General features: G+C 43.2%; 1 protein-coding gene across 1 annotated transcript in view; it reads left to right on the top strand.

The window, feature by feature from the left end:
* Positions 1-827: 827 nt before the first annotated feature.
* The window catches only part of reln (reelin), a gene marked incomplete at its 5' end in the record, with an annotated part of 170,994 nt that continues 159,177 nt past the window's right edge, over positions 828-12,644 (top strand). Inside the window, 1 exon segment of the mRNA XM_084335295.1 lies at positions 828-961. Coding sequence (XP_084191421.1) covers positions 828-961 — 134 coding nt within the window.

Here is a 12,644-nt window from a genome sequence, read left to right as displayed (position 1 = left end):
CTCCCTCTCTCTCCCTGTCTCTCCCCCTCTCTCTCCCTGTCTCTCCCCCTCTCTCTCCCTCTCTCTCCCTCTCTCTCCCTGTCTCTCCCTCTCTCTGAAGCACTAAAGTCTGACATTGATTGCTGCTCCTGGCTTTCCTACGCGCCTCGCTCAAAAGCAGGATATCTTTGAGTGTGAGGCAGGTGGCATGGAGTGGGCAGCACTCCGGTCCATAGAAAACAATGGCAAGCCGCAAGTGCAAGCACTTCGGGAAAAAAAAAGCCTCAATCTGCCCATACTCTGCTCCGAAACGTCTGTAGAAATGATTGCAGGGTACATACGGGATAGGGGGCGTGCTGAGTGACCATCCTTCTACAGTATTTGTCACTGGATTTAGAGTGTACACACACAGAGCACCATCACAGTCTACTAATTCACATTCACAATACACACACTGGCGGCACTTTGGGTGGAATTGTGTTGCTAGGGAACAGCTTGGGTTATTTCCTGCCAGCAACTCATATCAGCAAACATTGTGACCTCAAGGCCTCTGAACTGACTGATGCACCAGCAGTCAGTTCAGAAGGATGCCTTGTGGTCTGACCGCCATCTCTTTGAACGGGGGGGAGGGGGATAAACGTGGGTCCAATTAGAACGTTTATGTTGTCAAGTTGAAACGGTCTAAAAGAATGACAAAGATGGAGACAGTCTTTCATTGATATATGGCACTGTTTAACTGTCATTAACTCTCTCTCTCTCTCTCTCTCTCTCTCTCTCTCTCTCTCTCTCTCTCTCTCTCTCTCTCTCTCTCTCGCTCTCTCTCTCTCTCTCTCTCTCTTCCAGGAGTGATGTCAGAGCGTCAGTTTGCGGGCACTCAGTTTGTGTGCAGTGTGGTGGCGTCCCACGTGAGCCACCAGCCCGCCACCAGCTTCAGCTTCGTGTGGATCGCCCCCCCGCCTGGCACCGGCTGTGTCAACTTCCTGTAAGTCTGCGTGCATGTGTGTGTGTGTGTGTGTGTGCACGTGCGTGTGCGTGTGAGAGACAAATCATTTTTGATCCTGTTTGAATGGTGCCATGAATATGATGTTTGTCAATTTAAAAGTATTTGTATTTGTATTTATTGGTGTAAAATACAGAGACAGTGCATATTAAGGAACATTTGAGTGTAAATATGCCAGTTTAGCCGGTTGGCTCATTTTCAACTGTATAGTCTCTGGAGCAGGTGACATGAGCAAAAAAGAGGTTCTTAATATCACTGGAAACTATGAAATTGCTTGCCAACTGCATGATCCTCAGCCAATATGATTATGCATACATGTACGTACTGGTATAGTGGTGTTACAGGGGAAAGTAAACACAGGCTACAAACCAGCCAAAATAAGACCATACGATTGGTCCTAAATCAGCCACCTGGAACCCATATTGAGCCATGTCACTTCAATGAAGGGGGATGGCTCCCTGTGGAGCAGAGGGTCTCCTTTCTGAAACTGGGACGTATGTATAGAATGTTAAATGGATCTGCCCCAAGTTATTTATGCTCTCTCATTGTCCTGCGTGGCCAGGTCCACGGACGACAGTTACGGTCTGGGCAGCTCTCAGTTTATGAGCCTAGAAAGGGTTCCTATTCACAAAATGGCTTTTTTTTTTTTTTTTTTTTTTTATTGTGCCGGCCAAAAATCCGGAAAATGACTGTGGGTTGCCAGGATTCCTGGACGATTCTAGCATATCTCATGATCTTAGCGGAGCTATTTCTATATTTTATATTATAACTATGGGGAAATGGTTGGGCTCATTTGAAGACGACAAGTTGATGTACACAATGCAAAAAACCGTTTGTTTCTGCATGTCTTCGTTCGTTCACAATTACAAGTTAAAAAACGTCAACACAAGGTAAAAGTGGAGGTGAATTATTTAGAACAGAGGTTACAGGCACTTTTATGAAAGGTGTGCCGGCGGGGTGATAATAGGTACTGAACGTGTTATAAAGCAATTTAGACTGGGATGGATGGATGGATGGTTTGATTGATTGATTGTTTGACAGATTGTTTTATTGGTTTGATTGATAGAATGTTTTATTGTTTTGTTGATAGTTTGATTCATAGATTGATTTGTTTGATTGATTGATTACTTTGTTGGTCATTTGATTGATAGAATGTTTGATTGTTTTGTTGATAGTTTGCTTGATAGAATGTTTGATTGTTTTGTTGATAGTTTGCTTGATAGAATGTTTGATTGTTTTGTTGATAGTTTGATTCATAGATTGATTTGTTTGATTGATTGATTACTTTGTTGGTCATTTGATTGATAGAATGTTTGATTGTTTTGTTGATAGTTTGATTCATAGATTGATTGGTTTGATTGATTGATTACTTTGTTGGTCATTTGATTGATAGAATGTTTGATTGTTTTGTTGGTAATTTGCTTGATAGAATGTTTTATTGTTTTGTTGATAGTTTGATTCATAGATTGATTGGTTTGATTGATTGATTACTTTGTTGGTCATTTGATTGATAGAATGTTTGATTGTTTTGTTGATAGTTTGATTCATAGATTGATTTGTTTGATTGATTGATTACTTTGTTGGTCATTTGATTGATAGAATGTTTGATTGTTTTGTTGATAGTTTGATTCATAGATTGATTTGTTTGATTGATTGATTACTTTGTTGGTCATTTGATTGATAGAATGTTTGATTGTTTTGTTGATAGTTTGCTTGATAGAATGTTTGATTGTTTTGTTGATAGTTTGATTCATAGATTGATTGGTTTGATTGATTGATTACTTTGTTGGTCATTTGATTGATAGAATGTTTGATTGTTTTGTTGATAGTTTGATTCATAGATTGATTTGTTTGATTGATTGATTACTTTGTTGGTCATTTGATTGATAGAATGTTTGATTGTTTTGTTGGTAATTTGCTTGATAGAATGTTTTATTGTTTTGTTGATAGTTTGATTCATAGATTGATTGGTTTGATTGATTGATTACCTTGTTGGTCATTTGATTGATAGAATGTTTGATTGTTTTGTTGATAGTTTGATTCATAGATTGATTTGTTTGATTGATTGATTACTTTGTTGGTCATTTGCTTGATAGAATGTTTGATTGTTTTGTTGATAGTTTGATTCATAGATTGATTTGTTTGATTGATTGATTACTTTGTTGGTCATTTGATTGATATGCCTGGCGCTAATGAACAAGTAAGTTTTATAACTACTGGTGTAGGTCCAGACAACATTATTATAAAATACAGAATACTTTACAATGCAAAAAACTTGAAACTTTGATGCCATGAACATTTTTATTGTAAAATATGTTCAATAAACTGGGTGACAAGTCATCAGTACCAACCATTGTTGCTGTGCATTATATGCTGGTAACATTCACAGTATAGGATTATGGTAATTTACCAAGACAATACCTTATAAAAAGTGAACACTGGAGGATAATCAACCATTGTTTCAGTGCATTTAGGAGTTTGTTGGTAACATTCACAGTATAGGATTATGGTAATTTACCAATACAATACCTTATAAAAAGTGAACACTGGAGGATAATCAACCATTGTTTCAGTGCATTTAGGAGTTTGTTGGTAACATTCACAGTATAGGATTATGGTAATTTACCAAGACAATACCTTATAAAAAGTGAACACTGTGATGATAACCAACCATTGTTTCAGTGCATTTAGGAGTTTGTTGGTAACATTCACAGTATAGGATTATGGTAATTTACCAAGACAATACCTTATAAAAAGTGAACACTGGAGGATAATCAACCATTGTTTCAGTGCATTTAGGAGTTTGTTGGTAACATTCACAGTATAGGATTATGGTAATTTACCAAGACAATACCTTATAAAAAGTGAACACTGGAGGATAATCAACCATTGTTTCAGTGCATTTAGGAGTTTGTTGGTAACATTCACAGTATAGGATTATGGTAATTTACCAATACAATACCTTATAAAAAGTGAACACTGGAGGATAATCAACCATTGGTTCAGTGCATTTAGGAGTTTGTTGGTAACATTCACAGTATAGGATTATGGTAATTTACCAAGACAATACCTTATAAAAAGTGAACACTGGCTGATGATAACCAACCATTGTGTCAGTGCATTTAGGAGTTTGTTGGTAACATTCACAGTATAGGATTATGGTAATTTACCAAGACAATACCTTATAAAAAGTGAACACTGTGATGATAACCAACCATTGTTTCAGTGCATTTAGGAGTTTGTTGGTAACATTCACAGTATAGGATTATGGTAATTTACCAAGACAATACCTTATAAAAAGTGAACACTGGAGGATAATCAACCATTGTTTCAGTGCATTTAGGAGTTTGTTGGTAACATTCACAGTATAGGATTATGGTAATTTACCAAGACAATACCTTATAAAAAGTGAACACTGGAGGATAATCAACCATTGTTTCAGTGCATTTAGGAGTTTGTTGGTAACATTCACAGTATAGGATTATGGTAATTTACCAATACAATACCTTATAAAAAGTGAACACTGGAGGATAATCAACCATTGTTTCAGTGCATTTAGGAGTTTGTTGGTAACATTCACAGTATAGGATTATGGTAATTTACCAAGACAATACCTTATAAAAAGTTAACACTGGCTGATGATAACCAACCATTGTGTCAGTGCATTTAGGAGTTTGTTGGTAACATTCACAGTATAGGATTATGGTAATTTACCAAGACAATACCTTATAAAAAGTGAACACTAGAGGATAACCAACCATTGTTTCAGTGCATTTAGAAGTTTGCTGGTAACATTCACGTCACATGAACTACAGGGCATATCTTACTTGGTCTCTCGCATCGATGACTGCATTGTCCATTGATAAATGGATGAAGCGCCAGATGATCTGTGGACCAAAAAATATCCAATACATGCTTCCAAAGTATATAAATAATAGGCCAATGGACTGCATTAGAAAAGTGTGGTATGTTACCTACAGTATATACTTTTTTAAACTGGGTGACTGTCAGCAACCATTGGTTCTGTGCAAACGGTAAAAATGAGGGGGGAAAAAGATAAAAAAAAAAAAACTATATACACACACAATGCAAATTATGAATGGAGTCGATACAGCTAGATCGCTAACATAACGTCTCATCTGCAAGTGGTCCAAACATGTCTATGCAATATCGACAACCGTGGCCCAAATACATGTGTTCAACGCATTTGTCTTGTACAGAAAACAGTGCAACTACCCATACACTATACTATACTATACTATACTACAATATACTATACTATACTATACTACACTATACTATACTACACTCAGCTAGCTATACTATGTACCGGTACACATGGTTCTGTCTGTATCACACAATGATGGATTATTTAGAAGTAATCTGTACTTCTGTGTGCCGGATTATTTAGAAGTAGTCTGTACTTCTGTATGACAACTAATAAAGAAACTATTTAGAGAAATCCCTCTTTGTGTGGTACAGAGCGAAGCATTTGTCACGATGCAGGGGGACTTTGCACGATGTGCAAAAATATCTGGTCTCACTCCTGATGCCACGCCTACTGCAGACACGACATTTCCTACACGGTAGCTTTTTCTTCGGGGTGGCTTTGTATGCAACCATTACATGCTTCACAAAGCCACCCACTAATCTGCTCTGCGGGTCCCCCAGTGGGGCCCTAGGGTCGACACGCCCCACCTGCTCAGCCCCTGCCTCCTCCTCATCCCCACCCCCTGCCTCCTCCCCTGCCTCCTCCCCTGCCTCCTCCCCTGCCTCCGCCTCCGCCTCCATCTCCGCTGTCACCCCAGGAATCTTCTTCTCCTTACCGTCTGTGTAGGTCCGCGCCACAGCCCTGGTGAACCGGAAGAGGTTGGAGTAATGCCCTTGTGGGTGCTTTTTTTTGTACAAGACAAAAGCGTTGAAGATACATATTTGGATCAGATACATCACAAACTTTTTGGTCCACTTTCCAGTCTTACGTGTAACCGGATAGTACGATATATTCTGATCCAGCTGATCGACGCCGTTCATGAATTTATTGTACTCCAGGATTGATGATGGCTTGAGCATCTCCACCCTCAGCGCTTTGCCCTTCTTCTGCTTCTTCCACACCATCGCCTTTTCCATGGTGTCCTCGTGGAAGCTGCTGATGGTCTTCACGATTCTCTTATCGCGCCATGCCACGATCAGGACCTCCTTGTTGTTGACCGCAATGCGCTCCCCCACACCGATGTCACGTTTGGTAATGTTCTTGATGATGGCTGGCTCGCCCCGGTGCTTCCTGAGGGTACCACAGACGTCGGTCCTCAACTGTCGGAGCCTGGCGGACATACGTACCGAGTTGTAGAAGTTGTCCATGAAGAGCGTATAGCCGGCCCCAGACAGACGTCCAAGCAGACCGACGACCGTGTCCCCCAGGAGCGAGCCTTCCCGACAATATGGCTTAAATGAAAAGCAATATCCTGTGCGTGATTCGCACAGGAAGTAGGACTTGATGCCATAGCGGGTGGGCTTGTTGGGGTTGTAGACCCGGAAGGTCAGGCGGCCTCGCCATGCCATCACCCCCTCGTCAATGGCGAGCTCGCGTTCAGGCTGGTACAGCTCCTTGCACCTCGCGTTTACATGGTCGACTACAGGGCGTACTTTGCACAATTTGTCTCTAACCTCCAGGGAAGTATTGTCCGCAAAGTGGAGGAATCGCCAGATCAATTGGAACCTGTTGCGTGGCATGGTCTCAGAGTAGTACGGTGTGTACATCATGTCGTCAGTGGTCCACATCTGGTCCACGCGAGGCTTCTGCAGGACACTGCTAAGGAAATGGAGTCCGAGGAACTTCTTCAGCTCCTTCAATGTGAGGGGCTTCCAAAGCAGTGCCCTGCTACTGGTTAGCGTGGGGTCCAGCCGGGCAATGGACTGCTCAGCGTAGAGGTTGGACTGGGCAACAATAGAGTTCAGAAAAGCATCTGTCAGGAACAGATCCATCCATTTCGCAGGCCGGTAAGATCTGAGTGCCATGGCGTCCTGGAGCAACCCCGGTTGGGCTGTGAAGGGGATCCTTTGAGGCACCCAGCCCTCACGAGACCAGGCATTCTCCTCTTCCTGGCGGATCGCAGCCCTGCTCTTCGCTCCTCCACGTCGCACGCCACGACCTGTCAATTATACAAATATACTATAACACCCCTACTGTAGACATTCATATGCCACGTAGTTACAAACTGTGTGAGTGAATGAGTGAGTGTGTGTGGGGTTCAGATGTCAGAGCTGGACGTGGTGTGGGGGTCAGAGGTCAGAGCTGGAAGTGGTGTGCAGAGTGAGGCCAACTTACCTCTCTTAGATGTGCGTTTCCGCCCTGCAACGGGTTCCGGCATGTCCAGACTAGCATCCAGTTCTAGAATCACATGATGTAATACATTACACTAGGGCAACGTATTGTCATTGTATTTACCACCATCACCACCAGGCCCAGGCCCTGCAGCAGCCTCATGCAGCACTCCTCCATCACATCCAGAGAGCAGACTGTAACATGAGGAGGATCACTGTGTTCAACATGCAGCACTCCTCCATCACATCCAGAGAGCAGACTGTAACATGAGGAGGATCACTGTGTTCAACATGCAGCACTCCTCCATCACATCCAGAGAGCAGACTGTAACATGAGGAGGATCACTGTGTTCAACATGCAGCACTCCTCCATCACATCCAGAGAGCAGACTGTAACATGAGGAGGATCACTGTGTTCAACATGCAGCACTCCTCCATCACATCCAGAGAGCAGACTGTAACATGAGGAGGATCACTGTGTTCAACATGCAGCACTCCTCCATCACATCCAGAGAGCAGACTGTAACATGAGGAGGATCACTGTGTTCAACATGCAGCACTCCTCCATCACATCCAGAGAGCAGACTGTAACATGAGGAGGATCACTGTGTTCAACATGCAGCACTCCTCCATCACATCCAGAGAGCAGACTGTAACATGAGGAGGATCACTGTGTTCAACATGCAGCACTCCTCCATCACATCCAGAGAGCAGACTGTAACATGAGGAGGATCACTGTGTTCAACATGCAGCACTCCTCCATCACATCCAGAGAGCAGACTGTAACATGAGGAGGATCACTGTGTTCAACATGCAGCACTCCTCCATCACATCCAGAGAGCAGACTGTAACATGAGGAGGATCACTGTGTTCAACATGCAGCACTCCTCATCACATCCAGAGAGCAGACTGTAACATGAGGAGGATCACTGTGTTCAACATGCAGCACTCCTCCATCACATCCAGAGAGCAGACTGTAACCCCCCCCCCCCTCTTGTCCCAGCTCCCTGCAGACCCTCTCTAACCCCCCCCCCCCCTCTTGTGCCCAGCTCCCTGCAGACCCTCTCTAACCCCCCCCCCCCCCCTCTTGTCCCAGCTCCCTGCAGACCCTCTCTACCCCCCCCCCTCTTGTCCCAGCTCCCTGCAGACCCTCTCTAACCCCCCCCCCCCCCCCCCTCTTGTCCCAGCTCCCTGCAGACCCTCTCTAACCCCCCCCCTCTTGTGCCCAGCTCCCTGCAGACCCTCTCTAACCCCCCCCCCCTCTTGTCCCAGCTCCCTGCAGACCCTCTCTAACCCCCCCCCCTCTTGTCCCAGCTCCCTGCAGACCCTCTCTAACCCCCCCCCTCTTGTCCCAGCTCCCTGCAGACCCTCTCTAACCCCCCCCCCTCTTGTCCCAGCTCCCTGCAGACCCTCTCTAACCCCCCCCCTCTTGTCCCAGCTCCCTGCGGACCCTCTCTAACCCCCCCCCCCCCTCTTGTCCCAGCTCCCTGCGTCCCAATTACCTGCAGGAGTAGAATGTGATCCCATGTCGTTGCCAGTCTCAGCGTCACTATCGGCAGGGTCTGCGCCAGAATCTGAATTGGATTAAATTCATTCAGTAAGTAAGTCTCACAAAACACAATAGTAATACATTTACACATACATAAATGTAGTTAGTACATACCCAAGCATGTTGGTGTATTGGCCCCGGATTCGGTTTCGGAGTGTTCTGCTGTGTGAACACAAAATAAATCAGCGGCCATCAAAGCATGTACATGTGTGTGTGTTGTAATCAATGGAATTTTACATATGCTACACAACCATGCATTTAAATATAGGCCTCGCCATGTGCCCATGCCATTGTGTATGTGTGTGCTGTAATCAATGGAATTTGCATATAGAGGCCTCACCATGTACTGCGAAGTTCAAAGGTGTTGGAGAGGATGCATGTCTTTTGATCTTGTGTGTGTGTGTGTGTACACACACTGCACACACACACACACACATACACACACACATCAAATGGCATGGGGTGAGGCATCTACACACACACACACACACATCCAGCATGCAACTATTATCACTTACATGATAGCTACACACTTCAAAGAGCCACTTCAAAGGGCGTGCACATGCACACACACACACACGCACACAAGACAACCTAACTGTAGCACATGGTGGCGTGGCCTGTACTACATGCCTACTATATCCTATATCATTCAACTATCGATTTGAACATGCACAAAACAATATTCACATTGCATTAGTAAACATGACGTACCGTTGCCCCGTCGACCACCACCGTGTCCGACTCCCACGTCTGAATCGTGCGATGAATCAGACTCATACCTCCGACCCAAGCCGAGATCATCGTCAGATGATTCCGGAGCTAGAATATAATAAATGCATATCAGCGTTAGGTTTGGCAAACTAACGTTACATAGTCACAGAATAAGCGGTAGGTAAATCATCAAATACACGTTTCACACACACACAATCACATGCATATCGCCGGCGTTGGTTTGTCGAACTAACGTTACATAGTCACAGTATGTAAATCATCAAATACACGTTTCACACACACACATATATATATATATATATATAAGACCGTGTAATTACCTGGTGGTTCCCAATCGGCGCTCCCATCAGATTCGTGGGCGGTCGAATCGCTGTCCCCTGACTCGCATGAAGAAGCTATGACCACAGCGGCAGCCTTCCTCTTCCTCGAACTGCGTCGGGTAGAGCCGCTCCCGGTCCCGGGGCGAGACGCGTTACTGGGCCCAGCAACGGTCTCACGGCTCTCTCCGATCGGAGCTACCAAAGACGTTGGTGCTGTTGGTGCTGCTGCTGCTTGAACAACCGCGGGTCCAAACGCCAGCTTCGTCTGAACAAAGCGACCCGCCGCCGGATTGTCCCCTCGCTTTCCTACACTACGTCTCTTCATACTGATCTAATAATCTAAATGAAACTACTAACTGATCAAACTACTATTACTACTACTGAAATATACTACCTAGACTACACACTAATCCCTCGAATAGTACTACTACTTAGCACGACTAAGTACTTTCTAAAGCACAGCTGAAACCTTACAATTAGTCTGATACTACCACTATACTGTATAACACTATAAATATAGACTATAGGCTGATCTCAATTCAAATATCTCTCTCAATCTCTCTCTCTCTCTATCGCTCTATCTATCTCTCTCTCTCTCTCTCCTCCAAAACCTCGTCGATTCTGGGATCGCGCTAACGTTTTATACCTGTGGTTACATTGGCCAGGTATGCTGGCCAATCAAATGCCAGATTCATTGTGGGGTACAATATTCCCCCTATTGTGATAGTGTTAGAAAATAGGGGGACACTGCCACCTAGTGAAATTTGAGAGGAAATGCAGTTTCCGGTAAAAATGTTCTTCCAAAAGCTCGGCGGTGAAGTTCAGACGGGGAAAATCGAAAAAAGATGTAAACAGATCAAAGACGCTGTACAGCGTCCTCGGCACCTTGAGCATGGCCGGGAAAGACGTTGTAAATCGTTTCTAGGCACCCTTTTTTTTTTATTATTATTATTATTGCAAAACAAAATTATTAAAAGTCAGTACTCAACACACAATGCATAATGAAACTAACAATTAAGATGGCTAAAATGACATGCAAGCACAGAAACAGAAAGCAAAAAAATATATAATAATATTTTACCGTATACAGTGTATATCCAACGAAATTACCAATTATACCAATGTCTTATACAGGATATACCCCTAATACCTATTATCTAAAACCCTACACACATATGCTCCAGCTCGAACCCCCCCCCTCCCGGACCCCTCCTTGGATAGTACCTCCATTATCCCTCGCTCCTAACCAGACACTACCATTATAAGCTAGCTTTTATTCTCTCCACCACTTCTAACCACATTGACATTTTGGATTCATTGAGACCCAGAATTCTTGCTGTAGATATTTCTTGATAAATCACATCGAGATATGTAAGAAACCAAACTTTTGGGCAAATTTTTTCCGGTTGAAACCAGCGTGATGCGATCAGCTTTTTAGCTACTGTGATACCTGATAAAACCAATCTCTTTAGCTGTGGATTTACTGCAAACTCAAAAACATCATTCAATAGTAATACAGAGGGGTGTACTGGTATATTCCAAGATACGAGTTTTGATAATTGTTGGGTCACAAAATGGCTTTCTGTCGACAGCCTGCCGGCTGTGGAACTCTCTGCCCAGGGCCATCCAAAACTCCCCCACTATTGCTGTCTTCAAGAGGGGTGTGAAGCGACATCTGCAACAATAGGTTGCAGTGGGTGCTGCTTGGCCACCACTCTTGAAGAACAGGAACATGACATGATGTAATGAGGCTCTTTCAGAAAATTGTGTTGTCTATTATCGACTACTTGTTTTATCTATCTTATCTTCTTAACTTAACTCTTTGTGATTTATTGTATTCTTCTTGGGACCATGTTGGAAACAAGTCGACAGACTTTCACATGTTATCCTTGTACCCCTTGTTTTTATACTTTTGTATAAATTGTATGTACTAAATAAAAATCAATCAATCAATCAAGCACTACAATAATTAAGACATAGTACAATAATTAAAACACAGTAGGAATCAGTAGGTTACAAGCCTGTTGATAAATCACATGACAATACACTAAAATACATTACAATACATTAAATACATTAACATACATCACAACCCCTCAGTTAAAATGGTCGCACACTTGACCATCTCTCAACCATGATTTTAAGTTCGATGAAATGTAACTTTGATACTCCCTGAGCCGTGTTGGCAGACTGTTCCAGGTGTGGGCTGCTCTCTCAAAAGGCTGCCTGACTAAAAGCAGACCTCCTGTTTGGAACTACACAGTCCCCTCTAACTACATACCTGGCCCTCATTCATCAACGTGTTCTACGCACAGATTTGTGCTTACCCTGTGCGTACGAGCATTTCTAAGCAAAGAGTGGGATTCATCAATTTCAACTTGAACTTGACTTCGTGCTTATATTTACGCACAGCTCGGACCATGCTTACCTGGCGCCCAGTGGTAGAATATATTATTACAACAAGGAAATGAGCTTCTGTGCATAATAACACTGGATGTTCTGTATGAACCGTAATTCATTATAGTTCATTGTAAAATAGCAACAGTAGTGTAATTATGGTCAAAACCCTATAAATAGCATTTGGAATAATAGATATTTCTCTCAGAATGAATGCAGCATGGTTTATATAGCGTTATCGGAATATACAGGGTGTAGGCTACTGACTGACTGCGCTCCGCGTAGCTTGATTGATTGATTGATTGAAAAGTTTATTAACAGATTGCAGAATGGGTACAGTACA

The sequence above is a fragment of the Notolepis coatsorum genome, assembly GCF_963971535.1.
Source record: "Notolepis coatsorum genome assembly, chromosome: 18".
NCBI lineage: Eukaryota > Metazoa > Chordata > Actinopteri > Aulopiformes > Paralepididae > Notolepis > Notolepis coatsorum.
This window is presented reverse-complemented; position numbering and strand designations above follow the sequence as displayed.